This window comes from Panulirus ornatus, chromosome 3, assembly GCF_036320965.1.
Source record: "Panulirus ornatus isolate Po-2019 chromosome 3, ASM3632096v1, whole genome shotgun sequence".
NCBI lineage: Eukaryota > Metazoa > Arthropoda > Malacostraca > Decapoda > Palinuridae > Panulirus > Panulirus ornatus.
The window spans coordinates 20,903,307-20,927,075 of NC_092226.1; the positions used below are offsets into that span (position 1 = coordinate 20,903,307).

The window sequence follows — 23,769 nt, forward strand, 5'->3', positions numbered from 1 at the left end:
GTGGGGGAGGGGGCGAAAATTCTGGGGGCCTTGAAGAATGTGTGGAAGTCGAGAACATTATCTCGGAAAGCAAAAATGGGTATGTTTGAAGGAATAGTGGTTCCAACAATGTTGTATGGTTGCGAGGCGTGGGCCATGGATAGAGTTGTGCGCAGGAGGATGGATGTGCTGGAAATGAGATGTTTGAGGACAATGTGTGGTGTGAGGTGGTTTGATCGAGTGAGTAACGTAAGGGTAAGAGAGATGTGTGGAAATAAAAAGAGCGTGGTTGAGAGAGCAGAAGAGGGTGTTTTGAAGTGGTTTGGGCACATGGAGAGAAGGAGTGAGGAAAGATTGACCAAGAGGATATATGTGTCGGAGGTGGAGGGAACGAGGAGAAGAGGGAGACCAAATTGGAGGTGGAAAGATGGAGTGAAAAAGATTTTGTGTGATCGGGGCCTGAACATGCAGGAGGGTGAAAGGAGGGCAAGGAATAGAGTGAATTGGAGCGATGTGGTATACCGGGGTTGACGTGCTGTCAGTGGATTGAATCAAGGCATGTGAAGCGTCTGGGGTAAACCATGGAAAGCTGTGTAGGTATGTATATTTGTGTGTGTGGACGTATGTATATACATGTGTATGGGGGGGGGGTTGGGCCATTTCTTTCGTCTGTTTCCTTGCGCTACCTCGCAAACGCGGGAGACAGCGACAAAGTATAATAAAGAAATAAAAATATAAATTAATTGACTCACTTCCCAGGCCCTCTCAACTCCAACAGACTGCATACTCTCCCCTCTCTCCAAAATCCTTGCATTTACCACCCTAACCACCCCATCCATAAACAAATTAATACACCCCTGCTGCAGACCGACCTTCACTAGGAACCAGTTAATCTCCTCTCTTCCTACTCGTACACATGCCTTGCATCCTTGGTAAAAACTTTTCTTTACATCCAGCAGCTTACCTTTTACCTTCCACATCATATACTCTTAAGACCTTCCACAAAACATCTCTGATAAGTGGTACATAAATTCACTTGCAACTGATCAAATGGACAGCTTTGATTATTTTTTTGTACAGTGATAATGTTGAATACCAATGTGCATTTTATAAGAATGATAGTAACTATATCTACATAAGAAGATCTTGGAAAAGTGACAAATATTTTTAAAAATGAAATGTTGCTATTTGACTATGGTATTTATTTTTTAGTTCTTCAGGTTAAGTTATGATAGTGACAATACAGAGTACAGTATTATGTACATTGATTTATTTACATCAAAATTTACTGAAAAAATTGGCTATATTCTAAATTTAAAAGTTAAACCCTGTAGCTAATTATCAAGTCTTCCACATCAGTGGAATACAGTCTATTCCTGGGAGGTTTTGTCCTTGAACTTTCTTAGATTTATGCCATTTTTGTGCTGGAACTGATGTAGTTGAGCTGGTTGACAGAAGTAGGTTGTGTTAAAATGTCACCACTTAAACATACCTCTGAGACATCATGAATAGTATTCATCATGTCCTCAAACTCACTTCCACTTGCAGATGTCAAAATGGCTTCAGTTTCTGCATCATTTCCGTCTCTCTTCCTCTTACTACCCATGACTACAGAGAAAAAAAAAAGTGGAAATCATGACTGCAAAGATAAAAAAAACACTGTTTTGTACCTTAGTTTGTAACCTATGTCCTGTATCAGCATAAAGCATTATAGTCACACAATAGTGATAGATGATTAACTGATAAAATCAATAATATCAAGATCAAAGCACAAGGTAAACCGCACAAAGCTGAAGTGGCTACGTACTCACTGCATAATCAGTCAGCTGATTGAATGTAAACATACACTACACTGCTTACGCCCACCAAAACTTGTCTTACATATGCTTATAAGAAGACATTAAACTTCCTTATGAGTATCATTTGGTAATGTAACATCTGTAATGCCTGAACTTAAGAATCCAAGCTGATGCATTGTATGCATGGACTCAAAGTGAAGAAACACAAGCACCATACCTGCAAGCACTGACATATATAGGTATTTTAGTAGTAGGTATGTAGAGAGGAAGTAGAGTGGTTCAAGATGGAGGTGGGTCTACATCAAAGGTGTATGATGCCACCATGGCTCTTTGATTTATGTGTGGAAGGGCTGGTGAGGGAGATGATTGCAAGGGTCTTAGAGAGAGGGGCAGGTAATGCAGTCTGTAGGGGGTGAGGGGGGGCTTGGGAAGTGAGTCAGTTGTTTTCTGATGACATGGCAGATTTAAATGAAAAACTGTAGAAGTTGTTGCCTAAGTTTGGATGAGTATGTGAAAGGAGGAAGTTACACGTAATTCTGAAGAAAAGCAAGGTTATTATTAGGTTTAGGAGTGCAGAGAGACAGGTTAGTTGGGAATGAGTTTGAATGGAGAAAATGTAGAGGAAGTGGGATATTTTAGATACATGAGAGTGAACATGGCAGTGAATAGAACCATGGAAGTAGAGGTGAGTCGTAGGGAGGGTGAGTGGGTGAAGGTCCTGGGAGATGTGAGGAATGTGTGAAAAGAGATGTTATTATCTGGGAGGGCAGAAATAGGCATGTTTGAACATAAAGTGGTCCCAACATATTGTATGGATGTGATACATGGACTGTAGCTGAAAATTTACCGAGGGGGTTATGTATGTTGGTGATGAAATATTAGAGGACTTGGTGTGAAGAGGATTGATTAAGTTAGGATAAGAGAGAGGTGTAGAAAACAGAGGAGTGTGGTTGAGAGAGCTGCATAGGGTGTACCAAAATGGTTTGGAGATATGGAGGAGGGGTTGACAAAGAGGATATATGTGTCAGAAGTGGAGGTGACAAGTAGACTTGGGTAGACCAGATTGGAGGTGGAACAATGTAGTGTGCAAGATTTTGAGTGTTCAGGGCCTTAACATGCAGGAGGGTGAAATGGGCACAAGGTAGAGTTATTTGGAGCGATGTGTATACATGGAGTAGTGTACTGTCATTGGATAGAACTAGGGCATATCAAGCAGCTGGGGAAAACCATGAAAAGGTCTATAGGACCTGGTTGTGGATAGGGGATTGTGGTTTCAGTGCATTACACCTTACAGCTAGAGAATGGATGTGAGCAAGTGAGGACTTTTCTTCATCTTTTCCTGATGATACCTTGCTGTTGTTGGAAGTGGTGAATAAATATAAAAGAAAGGGTATGTTTTCAAAATGTTAGGAGGCATTTAATAATACAGTAAATCAGAGGATATGTACTTAATACTGAATATGTGTGTAAGATGTAGCATGTAACATTCACTAATGAGTAGATAAAATCATTGTAAAAACATGGAGAGTGAGATCAGCTTATTATGTGGTTGGTCAGCTGGCATATGTATACGAATATTGAAAGTGTTATTCACATGTTGGTGTGAGACAGTTATAGAAGGTAAAGTTTGTTTGAAGCCGTGGGATAAGTCCAATTGTTATAGTGAATGGGAATAAATGTGACAGCAGATGCATCTGGTTACACAGCAAAAGGGTTGACTCCTTAATCCTGAAAATGTGAAATTTTTGAATTACTATTCAATTGTTTTTGAAAAACATTGTATTCGTTTTTACTGCCGCTTGCTGACATCCATTTTCTACACATAATTTGCTTTATTTACTTGAAACCCACCTTTAGAATTCTGTCTCTTTTAACTTGCTGTTATTCAAAGACATATTTTGTCATTTTTCCTGTTCTACATACCTCTATTCTGTATGTTCATAGCACTAAGGAACAATATCTTTGGGAGAATTGATCTGTTTTCTCTGATAGAGTCGTTTAGGTAAATCTGTATCTCTCTTCTACTCTATTTCCTAAGTCCTCATTCATTATGCGAGAAATCCATCATACTTAACTGGATTTGTATTTTAGCCATTTTTCCATTAAACACCCTTCTATGTTCCACTTCTATGGAATAACTATTACACAGATCTTTTGCATTGTTATCTTTCTTGGTAATGTACCATGGCAGTAACTCCTTTTTTTTGATATATTTTGTGATATTTATTCTTTGACATTGCTCAAAAAGTAATTGGGGTATTGAATTCTAAGTATTGATTTGAGTCTGCTCTTTTGCAGATTGATGCCATATGTAGACTTTTTAAGCTCCACAAGATTCTGGTATTACTTTCATAGTTTACACTCACTCACATTGCTTTTTTTTATGAATATATAAATGTACACTAATTTTTCTGTGAACATTCAGATGTGTTTATCTATTTAAATATTTGTTTAATTTGCATGAGTTTTTGTGGCATTATGCAGTTTCTTTACTTAGTATTAAGAAACTGAAAATAAGTAGTTTCTGTTAAAGGTTATGCTGTAAAATGCTTTTTGCTTATTGGTATGACTGAATATTTAAATTATCCCCATAAACTAGAGAATGCTGCTCTGGAAAGTTTTTTTTTTTGCTAGATGTTTTCTGATACCTTAGGCTGTTGTGCATTTGAGCATTTTTTTTCTTTTGTTCACACTGGCATTATGCTGATTATGCAGTGTTTTAGATATGCTCAGATATCCTCATGCTGTATGCAAGTAAATCCAGCAGTATAATGTGGATGAAGAGCTAATGCAGGTGTTGGAGACAAAGATAATAAAGTACGACTATAATTGTGGATGAAGAGCTAATATAAATGTGAAATTTATTAAGCTGCAACACAGTAATCTTGTCACTCTTCTATTATTGACCCTATACAGTACATATCCTCTTTATACATAGCATATTGATTGGAAGATGCTTCCTTACCCATTGGTTTGGTATTTAGGTTATGGAATATGCTTTAACTAACTTTTAACATATTACAGCCAAATGATCCAACAGTGCTCAGCAATGTGTTCCAATGTAAGCCACATAAATAGTAACCATTTTTATTTATATTTTCAAATGGATTTTTTTGAACTGACAAAACGCATGACCAATGTCTGTATATATTCTCTGTAATTGATTGTCAGCAAATTCCTTTCACTTATCATAGAACAGTACTACATTATGTATTATTTATTATGTATTATTTATTAATGGATAGAATGATGAGAAAATATGAGCAATCTTAATCCCTATGATAATAAATTTATTATGATAGGTTTATTAATGGATAGAATGATGAGAAAATATTAGCAGTCTTAATCCCTATGATAATATGTAAACTGCTGACTGAATTTGATTTAAAACATTTACGGAGATAGTTTTGGCATCATTATTGTGACCACTTAGGATTGTCTGCAGTCCAGTGATGTTAGCAATTTTTATTGTGTATTGGTTAAGAATGCCAAAACAAGATTGATAGTTATTTAAGTAATAGATCAGAAAAGAAAAAGTCATTAGTTGTTACAACTCATTAAGTTACCACACTGTTGGATTATAATGCATTTTCATAATTGCTAATATGTTATTATTGGTTGCAAGGGATATGTACTGTGATAGATCCTCAGAAGTGTTTGAAAAAAATCATATTCTTTGAAGTAGATCTTTAGTGTATCTTTTATAATGGTCCCAGATCAGTTTATAGAACTTCATGCATTTTACTGCAGTCCTTTGGTTATTGTGAATTATGGGATAATTCCTATTTTCATGTTTTAATTTGAAAATTAACAATATATTTTAGTATTTTATTCTTTATCTAGAACCATCTGCGAGTTAGTGATAACTGCCTTTAGGATTACAAAGGTAGGCTGATCAAATGGCTCTAGTTTATTTATATCTCTCTATGGAACTCATTTAATTATTCAAAGGCATGATAAAAAAGAAATTTGCATTATCAAATGATTTGGAGCCATTTGACTAACTAATCATTCACCATATCACAAACATTATCTAAAAAACTTATCCTTTCCTCTTCATTAGTATCAACATTAACCTTTGTCATTCCTTCTCTGTGTGTTCTCTTGGGTATGGTGATTGTTTTGGCACAATGATTGGGTTGCGCTGTCTGCAATCGACCCTCGGCAACATTGTCGTAAGTATAAGGATGCACCAATTTTATTAAGTGTATATATTGAGCTGTGTTTTTAGCTTGCCTTTGGCTGATGCTGTGCTTGATGTTGCTGAGTTTTGCATTGTTTTGTACCAGATCTTGAACTAATAACCATTTCATAAAAAGTATATTTGATTTTTTATGTAAATATAATGTTTTGTCATGTTTCTACAGCCTTTGAAAGTTTTTCATATAACATAGTTATCCAAATGGAGAAAAAGAATCATACAGGAGCTGTTATGAACATCAGAGAATTTTAGATATTTGTTTACTTTTGTATATTAGTTGATTATTTAATTGCAAAATCCCTCTTATGGGGCTCCTGCAGCTTCAAGGTTGTTCTCAAGTCAAGAGAAGGAAAATGCTAGACTCCTTTAGCGTGGGAAGTTCTTGGACGAGACTGAACTCCGTTTTCTTCCATTGATGATGATACACCCCTGCTGAAAGGGACTTTTCACATGTGGTGTAACCATGTGCAGTCACAGTCCAGCAAATACATTTGCAAAATTTTGATTTGGAAATAGTTTAGATTGTGTTCACTTACATAAACATGCTTTTCATATGAAATAGATATCAAAGTGAAATGCTCAGGCTATATGAAATTGTTGAATGCCTGTTACTTATAGTCTTCAAAAAGAAAAAAAGCATATTTGGATGAACATTACTTTTTAATGTATGTTATTTTGATACATGATTATCAGAAGCTAATATTAAGCAATACTGGGAACTGCAGTTTTCTCCAACCATGCCATGTAAACCTATGAATTATGCTGAATTCTGCAATATGTAGTCACATGTGTTTTGAGTGTTTACAAGCACAGTCCATCTGTATATTGGTCATATTTCACATAGTACATTTTTCCTTTCATTAGGTAGAATATTTCAAGCAAAAATTGACATGGTACATTCATCTTTTTTCATTTGTGTTAATATAGCTTCATCAAATGTTAATTTTCGTTGGAGATAGTATAGTGAGATTCAGATAACTTTTACCACTCCATTGTGAGGCTTAACATGTAGGTGGTCACTGCTGTTAATTGATTTTCTGTTTGTCTCATTTTTTTCCTTCTGAGCAATAATTGAATCATGTTTAAACTTTTATTGATAGACTTAGTGGAAAAGGTCACCTTGAAATGCTGTGTTGTATGTGTTTTGCACATGTTTATATGAATATGTACCTTTGGCGGTTTCTTGGACCATCCTCTAGGTTGATACATGTAACATTTAACATTTACATGTAGTTGGACTAATGGTAATAAATATGCCTGTAAGAGCTCATACAAACTCTAGTGGATAATTATATTATTTATTGATTTTGCTTTGTCACTGTCTCCCGCGTTAGCGAGGAAGTGCAAGGAAACAGACAAAAGAATGGCCCAACCCACCCTCATACACATGTATATATATACACATCCACACACACAAAATATACATACCTATAAATCTCAACATTTTTTTATTTATTTGCTTTGTCGCTGTCTCCCACGTTTGCGAGGTAGCGCAAGGAAACAGATGAAAGAAATGGCCCAACCCACTCCCATACACATGTATATACACACACGTCCACACACGCAAATATACATACCTATACATCTCAATGTACACATATATATACACACACAGACACATACATATATACCCATGCACACAATTCACACTGTCTGCCTTTATTCATTCCCATCGCCACCTCGCCACACATGGAATACCATCCCCCTACCCCCTCATGTGTGCGGGGTAGCGCTAGGAAAAGACAACAAAGGCCTCATTCGTTCACACTCAGTCTCTAGCTGTCATGCAATAATGCCCGAAACCACAGCTCCCTTTCCACATCCAGGCCCCACACAGTTTTCCATGGTTTACCCCAGACGCTTCACATGCCCTGATTCAATCCACTGACAGCACGTCAACCCCGGTATACCACATCGATCCAATTCACTCTCCTTGCCCGCCTTTCACCCTCTTGCATGTTCAGGCCCCGATCACTCAAAATCTTTTTCACTCCATCTTTCCACCTCCAATTTGGTCTCCCATTTCTCCTCATTCCCTCCACCTCCGACACATATATCCTCTTGGTCAATCTTTCCTCACTCATTCTCTCCATGTGCCCAAACCATTTCAAAACACCCTCTTCTGCTCTCTCAACCACACTCCTTTTATTTCCACACATCTCTCTTTCCCTTACATTACTTACTCGATCAAACCACCTCACACCTCACATTGTCCTCAAACATCTCATTTCCAGCACATCCACCCTCCTGCGCACAACTCTATCCATAGCCCATGCCTCGCAACCATACAACATTGTTGGGACCACTATTCCTTCAAACATACCCATTTTTGCTTTCCGAGATAATGTTCTCGACTTCCACACATTCTTCAAGGCTCCCAGGATTTTCGCCCCCTCCCCCACCCTATGCTTCACTTCCGCTTCCAAGGTTCCATCCGCTGCCAGATCCACTCCCAGATATCTAAAACACTTTACTTCCTCCAGTTTTTCTCCATTCAAACTTACCTCCCAACTGACTTGACCCTCAACCCTACTGTACCTAATAACCTTGCTCTTATTCACATTTATTCTTAACTTTCTTCTTTCACACACTTTACCAAACATCTCAACATGTACATATATATATATACACACAGACATACACATATATACACATGTACCTAATTCATACTGTCTGCCTTTATTCATTCCCATTCCCACCCCACCACATATGAAATAACAACCCCCTCCCCCCTCATGTGCACGAGGTAGCGCTAGGAAAAGACAACAAAGGCCACATTCGTTCACATTCAGTCTCTAGCTCTCATGTAATAATGCACCGAAACCACAGCTCCCTTTCCACATCCAGGCATCACAGAACTTTCCATGGTTTACCCCAGACGCTTCACACACCCTGATTCAATCCATTGACAGCACGTCGACTCCGTTATACCACATCATTCCAATTCACTCTATTCCTTGCACTCCTTTCACCCTCCTGCATGTTCAGGCCCCGATCACTCAAAATCTTTTTCACTCCATCTTTCCACCTCCAATTTGGTCTCCCACTTCCCCTCGTTCCCTCCACCTCTGACACATATATCCTCTTCATCAATCTTTCCTCACTCATTCTTTCCATGTGACCAAACCATTTCAAAACACCCTCTTCTGCTCTCTCAACCACGCTCTTTTTATTACCACACATCTCTCTTACCCTATTGTTACTTACTCGATCAAACCACCTCACACCACATATTGTCCTCAAACATCTCATTTCCAGCACATCCACTCTCCTTTGCACAACTCTATCTATAGCCCATGCCTCGCAACCATATAACATTGTTGGAACCACTATTCCTTCAAACTTACCCATTTTTGCTTTCCGAGATGGTGTTCTCGACTTCCACACATTCTTCAACGCTCCCAGAACTTTCGCCCCTTCCCCCACCCTATGATTCACTTCTGTTTCCATGGTTCCATCCGCTGCCAAATCCACTCCCAGATATCTAAAACACTTCACTTCCTCCAATTTTTCTCTATTCAAACTTTCCTCCCAATTGACTTGACCCTCAACCCTACTGTACCTAATAACCTTGTTCTTATTCACATTTACTCTCAGCTTTCTTCTTTCACACACTTTACCAAAATCAGTCTCCAGCTTCTACAGTTTCTCACACGAATCAGCCACCAGCGCTGTATCATCAGCAAACAACAACTGACTCACTTCCCAAGCTCTCTCATCCAGAACAGACTGCATACTTGCCCCTTTTTCCAAAACTCTTGCATTCACCTCACTAACAACCCCATCCATAAACAAATTAAACAACCATGAAGACATCACGCATCCCTGCCGCAAACTGACACTCACTGAGAACCATTTACTTTCCTCTTTTCCCACTCGTACACATGCCTTACATCCTCGATAAAAACTTTTCACTGCTTCTAGCAAATTGCCTCCCACACCATGTACTCTTAATGCCTTCCACAGAGCATCTCTATCAACTCTTATCATATACCTTCTCCAGATCCATAAATGCTACATACAAATCCATTTGTTTTTCTAAGTATTTCTCACATACATTCTTCAAAGCAAACATCTGACCCACACATCCTCTACCACTTCTAAAACCACACTGCTCTTCCCCAGTCTAATACTCTGTACATGCCTTCACCCTCTCAATCAATACCCTCCCATATGATTTCCCAGGAATACTCAACAGACTTATACCTCTGTAATTTGAACTCTCACCTTTATCCCCTTTCCCTTTGTACATTGGCACTATGCATGGATTCCACTAGTCCTCAGGCACTTCACCATGAGCAACACATATATTGAATATCCTCACCAACCAGTCAACAACACAGTCACCCCACCCCCTTTTTTTTTTTTTTTTTTTTTTTTTTTATAAATTCCACTGCAGTACCATTCAAACCTGCCACCTTGCTGGCTTTCATCTTCTGCAAAGTTTTCACTACCTCTTCTCTGTTTACCATATCATTCTCCCTGACCCTCTCACTTCGCACATCACCTCGACCAAAACACCCTGTATCTACCACTCTATCATCTAACACATTCAACAAACCTTCAAAGTACTCACTCCATCTCCTTCTCACGTCACCACTCCTTGTTATTACCTCCCCATTAGCCACCCTTCACCGATGTTCCCATTTGTTCTCTTGTCTTACGCACTTTATTTACTTTCTTACAAAATATCTCTTTATTCTCTCTAAAATTTGATGATACTCTCACCTCAACTCTCATTTGCCCTTTTTCACTTCCTGCATCTTCATCTCAACCTCCTGCCTCTTTCTTTTATACATCTCCTAGTCATTTTCATTATTTCCCTGCAAAGATCATCCAAATGCCTCTCTCTCCTTTCACTTATAATCTTACTTCTTCATCCCACCACTCACTACCCTTTCTAATCTGCATACCTCCCATGCTTCTTAGGCCACAAGCGTCTTTTGTGCAAGCCACCACAGCTTCCCTAAATACATCCCATTCCTCCCCCACTCCCATTATGTCCTTTGCTCTCACCTTTTTCCATTCTGCACAAGTCTCCTTCCCAAGCTCACTTACTCTCACCATTCTCTTCATCCCAACATTCTGTCTTCTTTTCTGAAAACCTCTACAAATCTTCACCTTCGCCTCCACCAGATATTGATCTGACATCCCTCCAGTTGCACCTCTCAGCACATTAACATCCAGAAGTCTCTCTTTCACTCACCTATCAATTAACATGTAATTCAGTAATGCTCTCTGGTCATTTCTCCTACTTACATACGTGTGGTTGTGTATATCTCTCTTTTTAAACCAGGTATTCCCAATCACCATTCCTTTTTCAGCACACAAATTGCAAGCTCTTCACCATTTCCATTTCCAACACTGAACACCCCATGTACACCAGTTATTCCCTCAACTGCCACATTACTCACCTTTGCATTCAAATCACCCATCACTATAACCCGGTCTTGTGTATCAAAACTGTTAACACATTCACTCAGCTGTTCCCAAAACATTTGCCTCTCATGATCTTTCTGCTCATTCCCAGGTGCATAGGCACCAATAATCACCCAACTCTCTCCATCCACTTTCAGTTTTACTCATATCAATCTAGAGTTTATTTTTTTTTACACTCTATCACATACTCCCACCACTCCTGTTTCAGGAGTAGTGCTACTCCTTCCTTTGCTCTTTTTCCTCTTCTTACCAACCCCTGACTTTACTCCCAAAACATCCCCAAACCACTCTTCCCCTTTACCCCTTTAAATTTTTTTCGTATAGATGGCTAGATTTATCCTTGGGAATAGAAGAAAAAACATACTACCCATGTTTCTCTTGTATGTCATAGGAGGTAACTGAAAATGACAGTAGTAGGGGGCTAGAAATCCTCCCTATTTGTAGTATCACTATTTGAGTGTGGCAACAGGAACTAAGTAAGGATTTTTCCATGAACACTGTCATTTGTCCTTAACCTTACCTTGCTAAAGTGAGAAAGGCAAACAGGTACAGGGAAGAAAATAGCTAGATTCACTGCCAAAAGTATTTTAACGTTTTCCACTATCTGGCTAGTATCAAAGAACAGCAAAGAATAACTGATTTCAATGTTTGATTACAACTGAAATACTGTGTTTTTATTTATTTGGATCAGCTTGTGTATAACTGTTCTACATATTTTGTTCTTTAGTATAAAAGTAAAAAGATTTCAAGCAATATACACTGATGCTCCAGTTTTGATGTTTACTTCAATTTTGTCACGTGAGTTTGTATCTGTTAACATAGACAAAAATGTGCATTTTATTTAGCTAGTGCAGTTAAAAATGTTGATAGTTAGAGACTGCCTTTAATATATCAGAGTAAAGTTTCTATTTGTACGAAAAGAAGAATGTATATCTTGAGTTTTTATGACTTTATTTATGTGATGGCAAAGTATTGACTAATACTTCATTTTTACAAACATTCTAAATATGTTTGCTGCACTTTGTTGCTTTGCTTGATAGTTTGCTGCATTGCTATGCTTGAGTTGTTAGAGTACATAGGGTTTCAATTAATTACTAGGATCCATTGTATAGAACTATTCACTGAAAAGCATTTTATGTTTCATATCTATTATTGATATGGTATATTTAGGTGTCCACTTAATGTATGATTATAATATAACAAACTTTACATATAGTTGGAGAGATATGATTTCTTTTACGTAATCGTATTGTACAAAATGCTATTATGTTACATTTTCAATCATATTATAACTGTAGAAACAACAGTGGACATTCCTTTAATGACTGGCAAGTCAAAGATGGGAAGATATAATAGTTCTTTTCCTTAGAAAGATGAATACCTGAGTTTCTCATTTCACTGAAGTTCTAGAAATTTTCTTTTGTAGTTCATAGTTTGATATAGTAATATCACACACATTCCTGTTTGTCCTTTCAAGGATTCTTCCATAGATTCATAAGTAACAGAAAAACTTCTGCTCTCAATAGGAGCAGGACATCCTAGGTGTTATATTTTGTGTCGGTAATTTTTAACAGTCTTGTGTTGAAGTATTCACCTTTTAACATGTTCCTTTTAAGAATATTGTCACTTAAACCAACTAAGCGGTTGGCTTTTGGCCAGTAAATGATGATGTGATGAACTAATGATGTGATTAAAACAATTGCTTTAAGTCAATTGCTTTAAGTCATTTACATTGATACTGTATTTTTCCTTATTAGCCTTCTTCAGCATAACTAATTATTCATACCCAGTTTTTATTTACTGTTGGTTCATTACTAATGCATGTGTTCCTCACTAGACATTTGCCTTTTATGGGGATATTTTACATATATGTTTCAAAGTTACTGAAGTTAACCAAATTTAGATTTGTAGATGTCACCCTATATTTGTACTGATTCCATATATAGATTAAAGAAATCATAGGTAATAGCTTATAATTGTGATTGATTCATGTTGTTTGTTGTGAAATATGTTACAGAGGCCCCTAAACTTTTAATCGTACTGGATGCCACATTCCATTGTATATTGAAGTAGTCAGGCTTCGTGTGATTTATGAGACTATTACTGAGGTGTATATACAGTGTGATTCAAAAGTAAAATTATGCTTGTTTGCAAGAAAAGGATTTAGTCTCATGCTTAGTGTAAGTACTTGAAGGTTTCATCAGGTACTTATGTATCTACCTATATCTCTGATGCCTGTTCCATTCTGGCACTCCTTCAACTTCTTTACATTGTGTATTGTAAGACTGCAGATTTCCATAATAGATGAAAACTTAGAAATATGTGTTTTAACCACATTATTGAGAAGAGTCTGTTAAAGATTGATTTTATGTTATCTTTCCAGAATAATTTTTCATTCTCTGAAAAGGAGGACTTTAGCGACTTGCCACCTAATCAGCGGAAGAAGAGAATCCAGCAACGAATTGACGATGTCACAACAAAGCTCCACCAAGAAACAGCAGCCAGGTATTGTCATTACATCTTTGATTGCCAGTGATCATTCCCTCTTGTGTTGGAAAATCCCTAGATTCCTTGAAGTTAAGACTCTTTTAACATCCTCCCTTTTGATGAAGGAACTTCCAGTTGCCCATTGTTAAGCCATTCATCCAGATATAACATCCGTTTTGCTTGGTTTCAGGCCCACCCCTTGGCCAATCAGCAAATATATCAGTGATGTTGTTGTTACATTTACTTCCAGGATCAGTACCGATCTACATCAAGATATTTCATGTGTTTTCCTGATAAAGCCAGTCGTTTACTCCAACCCTCAGTTTTTATTTGCCAGCTTCTCCACCCTACAATGGATGAATAGCTTTGTCAGTGGGTCAGTTAGGTTGTGGTTTGATTTAGTAATTTAGTACTGTTTACTTGTTTGCTCAAGTTTTAAAAGTTATAAGGTACTTATGATTGTTGCCTTTTAAGTGTGGATGGTAACATCTCTCACTTCATCCTTCTCTACAATATCCAGTCATGTTGTTCACTGTTTCTGGATTATTTTTCTCGATCTTTGGGAGGCTTGAAGTGCATAAGCCCCACATGAGGGAATACACAAGAATTCATAACCAGAACAGTGTCACTACTTAGTGACATCACTGATTCAAAGCTTGTGAGTGTGCAGCTTAGGGTTGGACATTAGTCAGTCAGGCTTTCATCTTGACCTTGGCAAAGTTGCATTAGAAAAAGGGCTGTTGCAGTTTAGTCAGTAGGGAGAGGAACCCTCAGATTCTTAGAAACTTTGTTTCCTAGAGTGCTAAGATCAACTTGCAGTTCATCCCCCAAGTCATAGTAGGCTGATTAAGTCTTTTGGGAAGTATTTTGGGAAGTCCCATACTCGACTATTTGCTGTACCATGAAGCAATGAGGGACCAGACAACCCCTTGCAGAGGCAAAATTCTTCTCATGAATATGAGTCTTATACAGAGGAGCATTGCATTTTTCTGGTGCATCTTTGATTTTAGTTTCTTTATCTTTTTGGATTATCTTGTATGTCTTTCATTTTCTCCTTGGACTTTTTGTGGGTGTTTCCTAGATGGAAAATGAGTCAAAAAGTCTTAGGCACAAGTAGTGTAAACAAACAATATCCAGTTTGAATCATGACATCAGTTCACCTTTGGAGGTAAAGAACTCTTAGAATTTTGGCTCAAATTTTGAGCCATTACATGGCCAGATAGTCCATGGTACATATAACCCAGAGCTCTCACTGAACTGCATTGTGAGGATCTTGCTAAATAAGATTTCTCATGTTCCTCAAGATGATGCTGTTTTTTACTTGCAGGACTTTGGTGATGGCTGGCCTAATTAACCCTTAAGCTTCTGAAAAACCTGGCTACCACTGTAGGGCCAAAAAACATAAGGAAAAGAACCCTTTAGAACATATTATCTTCTTGTAGAGATATGTATGCAGAAGTATGAAAAAATGAAAAAGAAAATCCTGTATTTATCTCTGTCTTGCCATATTGATGTGTTGAGGATTATGAATGTATTTATGAATGCTACACTTGTACAAAAAAGATTCTCTGAAAAGCAGAGTAATTCAGGTAAGATCAAAGATGTTCATGCAGAAGTATGAATAATGAAAAACAAATCCTTTATACCTATCTTGGGAATAGGAGTCGGGGACTAGAAATCCTCCCCTCCAGTTTTTACTTTTCCAGAAGGAACAGGGAAGGGGACCAGGTGAAGATTATCCTTTTAAGGCTCAGTCCTCTATTCTTGATGCTACCCTGCTAACGCAGGCAATGGCAGATATGTATATAAAGAAAAATTCCTTTATCTACTTTTGTTTGCCTTGGTGCAAGTGTTGAAGTTTGTAATTGCTACACTTGGCAGGCAGCTGAATAAAATGGCACAAAAGTTCCGTCATAGTTTATATTTATTGCCAATGACCTTGTCCTGGCAATTTATGGATGTTGCAGTTTAAGTAAAATGGGCCATTCTGATATGTTATTCTACTTCTAAATAGGGGAAGTGGTAGCCAACAGCATAAGAATAGTTAGTAGTTCATGATGGAATCTTGTTCTTAACTTTAGATAGAATGAAGACAAGATCATTTCATATCCTAGTCATTGATAGAGGATACTCACCCACTTATAGTGTCATGATCCCAATTAACCTGCTGATGATATACAAGGGCACTTCAGGAAGGGATTCATCATGTTATCTTTTCTCCCTGTGTGTCTACAAGAAACATTTATCAGCTATGCAGATGCAAGAGTTAGGAATCTGTTCAGAGGACTGATTATATAATATAGTAGTCATGTGTGAATTAGCCTCTCAGATATCATCAGCTATATTAGTGGGTTTTACTGCAAATATGATCCCAGTGCACTTCTTCACTTTAGAGTTGAGTCTAGTACACCTCAACTTAGCACCCTCTTGTAGTCTCTTGATTTGAAGGAGGGAGTTACCTATGTCATTCTTTGTCCTTTTATGTTTGTTTGCCATTTCCTGCATAAGTGTAGTGCTAGGAACAGATGAAGAGTGTCCTCATTTGTTCACATTTACTCTCAAGTTGTCATGCATATTGCATGAAAACCAGAGCACCATAGCTACAGCCAAGCCCCATAGAGCTTTTTATACTTTCCTCTGCTTCATGTGCCCTGGTTTCAGGCTAATGAGACAGCACATCACACCCCTGTATACAGGTACATCACTGAATTTCTGGCAACTGATGGTTTGTCACCTTCTTGAGTCCAGACAAAATTACGTGAGGGAACTTGAAATTACTATGGCCACCAGACTAGTTTACTGGGCAGCCACAGATGGCCTTGTGTGTAGGGCACGCTTATTTACATTCTTTACATGGCACTTGTTGGTTGTGATACCGCAATTCTGTGAGATTCTTAGCATATTTTGCTTAAATTTAACCCTAGCTGTGGCTTGTAAGACATATGAGAGTGTCAGTCTTGGCATCAGATGTAGACACCAGACCATATCAATCCAAGATAAAGTAGAACTATTGAATTGAAAAAATGGACCGTGGTGTTTTGGTGCATAAGCTGTGTGACATCTACAGTATTGGTTCATCAACTGTTTATGGTATAAAGAAGCAAAGGGAGAAAATATTGAAATTCTATGCAGACAGCGATTCCAGGAAGCAAATGATGATTAGAAGAACTATGAAAGATGGTAAGAGAACTGAGCACAATCGACTGATGATGGAATGGTTTCGACAGCGTTGGAGTGATGGAATGGACTTGTCAGGTAACATGACAGTGGACCAGGCTAAGTTGTTCCATAAAGAACTTAAATTAGAACATGAGCTTGACTAGAGTGAAGGATGGCTTCAAAGATTCAAGAAGCGTCATGGAATTTCCATGAATAAAGTGTGCGTAGAAAAGCGGTCTGCAAACCACGAAGGAGCTGCTGAGTATGTGGATGAATTTGCAAAACTCATAGCTGACAAGCACCTCAGTCCTGAGCAGGTGTATAATGCAGACGAAGCTGCATTATTCTGGCGATGCACAAATAGGGAAACACTAACAACAGAAAACTTAGAAGACCCCACAGGATTCAGACAATCTAAGGACAGACTTACCATCTTAGGGTGCTCAAACAATGAATATTTGTTTAATTTAAAGGGGATAAAGGTGAGTGTTCAAATTACAGAGGTACAAGTTTGTTGAGTATTCCTGGGAAATGATATGGGAGGGTATTGATTGAGAGGGTGAAGGCATGTACGTACAGAGCATCAGATTGGGGAAGAGTAGTGTGGTTTCAGAAGTGGTAGAGGATGTGTGGATCAGGTGTTTGCTTTGAAGAATGTATGTGAGGAATACTTAGAAAAACAAGTGGATTTGTATGTAGCATTTATGGATCTGGAGAAGGCATATGATAGAGTTGATAGAGATGCTCTGAGGAAGGTATTAAGAATATACGGTATGGGATGTAAGTTGCTAGAAGCAATGAAAAGTTTTCATTGAGGATGTAAGGCATGTGTACAAGTAGGAAGAGAGGAATGTGATTGGTTTCCTGTGAATGTTGGTTTGCGGCAGGTGTGCGTGATGTCTCCATGGTTGTTTAATTTGTTTATGGATGGGGTTGTTGGGGAGGTGAATGCAAGAGTTATGGAAAGAGGGGCAAGTATGCAATCTTTTGTGGATGAGAGAGCTTGGGAAGTGAGTCAGCTGTTGTTCGCTGATGAGACAGTGCTGGTGGCTGATTCAGGTGGGAAACTGCAGATATTGGTGACTGAGTTTGGTGAAGTGTATGAAAGAAGAAAGCTGAGAGTAAATGTGAATAAGAGCAAGGTTATTAGGTTCAGTAAAGTTGAAGGACAAGTCGATTGGGGGGTAAGTTTGAGTGGAGAAAAACTGGAGGATGTAAAGTTTTTAGATATCTGGGAGTGGATTTAGCAGCGAATGGAACCATGGAAGCGGAAGTGAGTTACAGGGTAAGGGAGGGGCGAAGGTTCTGGGAGCATTGAAAAATGTGTGAAAGGTGAGAACATTATCTCGGAGAGCAAAAATGGGTATGTTTGAAGGAATAGTGGTTCCGACAATGTTATACAGTTGCGAGGCATGGGCTATAGATAAGGTTGTGCAGAGGAGGGTGGATATTTTGGAAATGAGATGTTTGAGGACAATATGTGGTGTGAGGTGGTTTGATCGAGTAAGTAATGAAAGGTAAGAGAGATGTGTGGTGATGAAAAGAGTGTGGTTGAGAGAGCAGAAGAGGGTGTATTGAAATTGTTTGGTCACATGGAGAGAATAAGTGAGGAAGATTGACGAAGAGGATATATGTGTCAGAGGTGGAGGGAACGAGGAGAAGGGGGGGAGACCAAATTGGAGGTGGAAGGATGGAGTGAAAAAGACTTTGAGCGATCCAGACCTGAACATGCAGGAGGGTGAAAGGTGTGCAAGGAATAGAATGAATTGGAACAATGTGGTATACCGGGATCGACGTGCTGTCAGTGGATTGAACCAGGGCATGTGAAGTGTCTGGGGTAAACCATAGAAAGTTTTGTGGGGCTTGGATGTGGAAAGGGAGATGTGGTTTCAGTGCATTTCACATGACAGCTGGAGACTGAGTGTGAACAAATGTGGCCTTTGTTATCATTTCTGTGGCAGGACTCTATGGAGATTCTGACCATTTTGCAGTTCTTATGAGGGTGAGGATGAGGGATAAGTGAAATATGGAATGAAGGAGAGTGGAGTGGTAATAGGGAGCAGATGAATTAGAAAAAATGCAAAGAGGAGTATGACAAAGTTTAGATGAAAGCACAGTAAAATATTCGAGAGACTGTTGAATGTTGTAGAAATAGTAGTATAAGAATAAATATGGAAATGCATGTTGGACAAATGAGATTAGAAATGCTGTGGAAAGGAAGAAAAAGGCATATGTAAGCAGAATGTTAAGAGACTGATAGAGGAAAGCAAAGAAAGAGTAGATGAAGATTTTGGAAGAAAATGAGTGTAAAGTGAAATAAGAAATTGTATTGGAAGGACATGAAAAAGGAAATGGGTGGATGTAAGAGTGGAAATGCAAATGTGTGAATAGAGAAGGGAAGTTGCTGAATCAAAAGGAGGAGGTGAAAGAAAGTTGAAAAGAGTATTTTGAAAAACTGTTGAATGTAGGGGAAGGTGAGGTAGTATGGGTATGGAGGAGGGAAGGAAAAGGGTACAAGTGGAGATGCCTATAGCAAGAAGGGAGGTAGAATTAGTGATAATGAGGTTGGAGATAGGAAGGGCACATGGAGTGCATGGTATTACAGCTGAAATGTTGAAGTATGGAGGAGAAAGTGTGATAGAGTGGATGCATTTATTATGTAATTTAGCATGGAAGCGGATGATTATGCCTAAGGATTGGGTGAAGGTTATTATTGTTCCTTTATTCAGATGAAAAGTTGCTAAGGATCTGTTTAGCAATTATTGGGGGATAAGTCCATTAAGTATACCAGGAAAAGTGTATGCAGGATTGTTCATTGATAGATTGATGGAGGTGACTGAGTGCAGAACAAATGAGGAGCAAGTGGGTTTTTGGAAAGGTAGGGGATGCATGGATCAAATTTTTGTGATGAAAGTGATTGTTGATAAGTATCTAGTGAAAGGTAAGAAGCTGTAAGCAACTTTAATGGATCTGGAGAAAGCATACAAGTGGAATGCTTTATCAGGTGTGTTAAGGACATATGGGGTAGGGGACAACTATTCAGTGATGTGAAAGCCTTCTGAGTAAAAAATGTATGTGTAAGAGTGCATGGAGAGTTCAGCTAGTATTTTGGTATACATGTGGTATGAGGCAGGGCTGTGTGATGTAACCTTGATTTTTTAACACATATATGGATGAAGTGATGAGAGAGGTGAAATTAAACTTGGGGAAAGAGGGTACAGAGATAGAGTGTAGTGGTAAGGTATGGTGGCTGTTGACAAGCCTGTTTGTGGATGATACTGTTATTTGCTGTGAGTAAAGAGGAGTTGCTGATTGTAAGTTTGTTTTATGATGTGTGTAAGTGTGGGCAGTTGAAGGTAGATGCAAGTAGAAGTAAAGGAATTGTGTTTGAAAGGAAACAGATTGAAAGAAAAGATTTTGCAAAATGCTATAGAGTGAGAGAGGAAAGTGTACTAAACTGTTTTATAGCTATAAGTGGGTAAGACTGGGAGAGGAGCTATCTCGGTTAAGGTTGGTGATATGAAAGGAGAGATAAGGCAGAGCAGTAATGGATAGAAGAGTCATTGGTTCCCTTCATAGAATGATTAGGGGTAGATCTGTAAATATGAAAGTGAAGAAGAGATTAAGGTACAGCATAGTCTTTTTGACCCTGACCTATGCCGCCAAAACATGGACATGGAATGAGTCACAGGAGTCAAGAATCCAGGCTCTGCAATTGAGCTATATGATAAGAGTATGTGGTATAACTCGATGGAATGAAAAAAGAAATGAGGGGGTGTATGAGAGATTTGGTATTGTAGAGAATGCAAAGGGAATGAATTGTGGAGTGGTAGAATGGTGAAATGTAAGACACAGGTGGTTTAGGAATGTGGAGCTAGAACCATCCCAGATGTGAGAGTGGTTCTTCATACAAGGACATATCACTCCTTTGTGTAAATGAAGCAACTATCTAGAAGAAAAGGAATTTTGGCATTTAAACTGGACTCTTAGTTTCTTAGAAATAGACTCAGTTCTTTCCATAATGTGGGGTTTCCAAGAAAGAGTAGATGTTACAGTAATACCAGGTATGTTCTTCGAGTCATGAGGTAGAATTACAGAACTGTCAAGGAGAGGAGAGTTGTGAGGAGTTTTTGAGATAGGTAGAAACTGGTTCTTGGAGGCATAAAACTTTACTAGGTAGAAACTGGTTCTTGGAGGCATAAAACTTCACTAGATTTCGTCTACCCCACAGAGATATCACGTTCAAGTCTGATTTTATTTAGGAAGTAGTGTTGAGACAAGATGCAGATTGTATGAGAGAATAAGGAGCAGAATTGAATGGTGTGGGGGAATCGAGTGTTGAGTCTTCGGTATACGAGTGTACGTAATTATTTGTGGAAGAGACAATATTGTTGATTGAAAGGAGAAAAAATGTAGGGGACATGACAGAACCCTAAGGGACACCACCATTACTATTATTTTTTTTTGAGGGGGGAGGTGATCCATCAGCAACCACAGAAATAGATCAGTTAGAAAGGAAGGTAGATGTAAGGGAACAAAGTGAGGGAGGGAAGCTAAAAGACAGAAGCTTACAGATGAGACCTTGATGCCACGCCCTGTCTGAAGCTTTGGATATGTTAAGGGCAGTTACATAGGACTTCCCAAAATCTTCTGGCCATGATGGCCAGACATTAGTAAGTTAGTAAAGAATATCACCAGTGGATCTCGCTTTACGGAAGCCATACTGGTGATCAAAGAGAAGAATGTGAGATTCAAGGTGATTAAGGGTATGGGAATCAAGGAGGGATTCAAAGACTTTGGAAATGGTATGTGTCGAAGCAACTGAACAATATTTAGAGGAGTTAGAATGGTCACCCTTCTTTGGGATGGGATATACCATTGCATGCTTTCAGGGAGAAGGAAAAGTTTTGGTTTTTAAAAAGGAACTGAACATGAGTAAGCACAGGTGCAACTTCAGAAGCACACTCTTCCAATACACAGGGATGGTTGCCATTGGGACCATAAGCAATGATTGTGTCCAGAGAGAGGCAATTTTCAGACAGTCTGAAGAGAGATTATGGGGAGGGGCATAGGATTAGTAAGAGGAGCATCAGGGGGTGAAGAGATGATAGTCATCCATGATGGAGTTAGAGGAGAAATGGGAACCAAAGAAATATGCTTTGTCTGTGGGAGATATAGCTATAGTGTCAGAATGGAAAAGTGAAGAAAAGGTAGATTAACAAAATTTGTTAGTGATACCCTTAGCTAAAGACCAGAAAGACTTATCAGTGGATGAAGAGTAGAGTTTGTCACACTTTCTTTGAATAAAGGAATTTGCCTCGTGGATAATGTACTTGCAGTGATTATGGGCTAATTGGGAGTAAGAGAGGAAGGAGAGTTTCTCCAAGCTCGATATGCCTGATTCCTTGAACCATGGATTGTTAGAAAAGGTTGTCTTGGAGGAAGAGGGGATAAAGGCTTTTATTCCTGGAACAGTAATCTCTGCTAAACATTTATCCATTGTTTTTCACAATCATCACCCTATTAACATCACTTTTGATATCTTCCTCCCATTAAACATGACTTAGTTTTATGATAACATTATTATTAACTTATCCAATTTATGTAGTGGCAGGTTTTAGTTTCTCCTCTGCAACAATTTTTAGAATAACATAAAGGCCTAAGCAGTCCTCCCTGTAAGTTGCCTAATTTTAATTTTACTTAATATTTTCCCATCCACTCCTAGAAAATACACTAGGTGTTCTCTCACTTAACCTACAAATAGCAGGCATGGCGAAAAAACTGTGTCTCACAGTTAGCATTCATAGGTAACAGAAAATGCACAGATAGTTATATTACACTTTGCACACCACCTCGACCAAAACACCCTATATCTGCCACTCTATCATCAAACACATTCAACAAACCTTCAAAATACTCACTCCATCTCCTTCTCACATCACCACTACTTGTTATCACCTCCCCATTTGCGCCCTTCACTGAAGTTCCCATTTGCTCACTTGTCTTACGCACTTTATTTAACTCCTTCCAGAACATCTTTTTATTCTCCCTAAAATTTAATGATACTCTCTCACCCCAACTCTCATTTGCCCTTTTTTTCACCTCTTGCACCTTTCTCTTGACCTCCTGTCTCTTTCTTTTATACGTCTCCCACTCAATTGCATTTTTTCCCTGCAAAAATCGTCCAAATGCCTCTCTCTTCTCTTTCACTAATACTCTTACTTCTTCATCCCACCACTCACTACCCTTTCTAATCAACCCACCTCCCACTCTTCTCATGCCACAAGCATCTTTTGTGCAATCCATCACTGATTCCCTAAATACATCCCATTCCTCCCCCACTCCCCTTACTTCCATTGTTCTCACCTTTGGTAAACAGAGAAGAGGTAGTAAAAGCTTTGCGGAAGATGAAAGCTGGCAAGGCAGCAGGTTTGGATGGTATTGCAGTGGAATTTATTAAAAAAGGGGGTGACTGTATTGTTGACTGGTTGGTAAGGTTATTTAATGTATGTATGACTCATGGTGAGGTGCCTGAGGATTGGCGGAATGCGTGCATAGTGCCATTGTACAAAGGCAAAGGGGATAAGAGTGAGTGCTCAAATTACAGAGGTATAAGTTTGTTGAGTATTCCTGGTAAATTATATGGGAGGGTATTGATTGAGAGGGTGAAGGCATGTACAGAGCATCAGATTGGGGAAGAGCAGT

General features: G+C 38.6%; 1 protein-coding gene across 3 annotated transcripts in view; it reads left to right on the forward strand.

The window, feature by feature from the left end:
* LOC139761188 (formin-binding protein 1-like) overlaps window positions 1–23,769 on the forward strand; it is a 118,286-nt gene that overhangs the window by 65,682 nt on the left and 28,835 nt on the right. Inside the window, exons 6-7 of one of the 3 annotated variants that reach the window (XM_071685210.1) lie at window positions 4,077–4,118; window positions 13,826–13,923. In XM_071685210.1, the coding sequence (XP_071541311.1) occupies window positions 4,077–4,118; window positions 13,826–13,923 (140 nt within the window). Of the gene's footprint in view, window positions 1–4,076; window positions 4,119–13,801; window positions 13,924–23,769 lie in introns of all 3 variants that reach the window. The other 2 variants (XM_071685219.1, XM_071685229.1) reach the window with 2 other exon arrangements.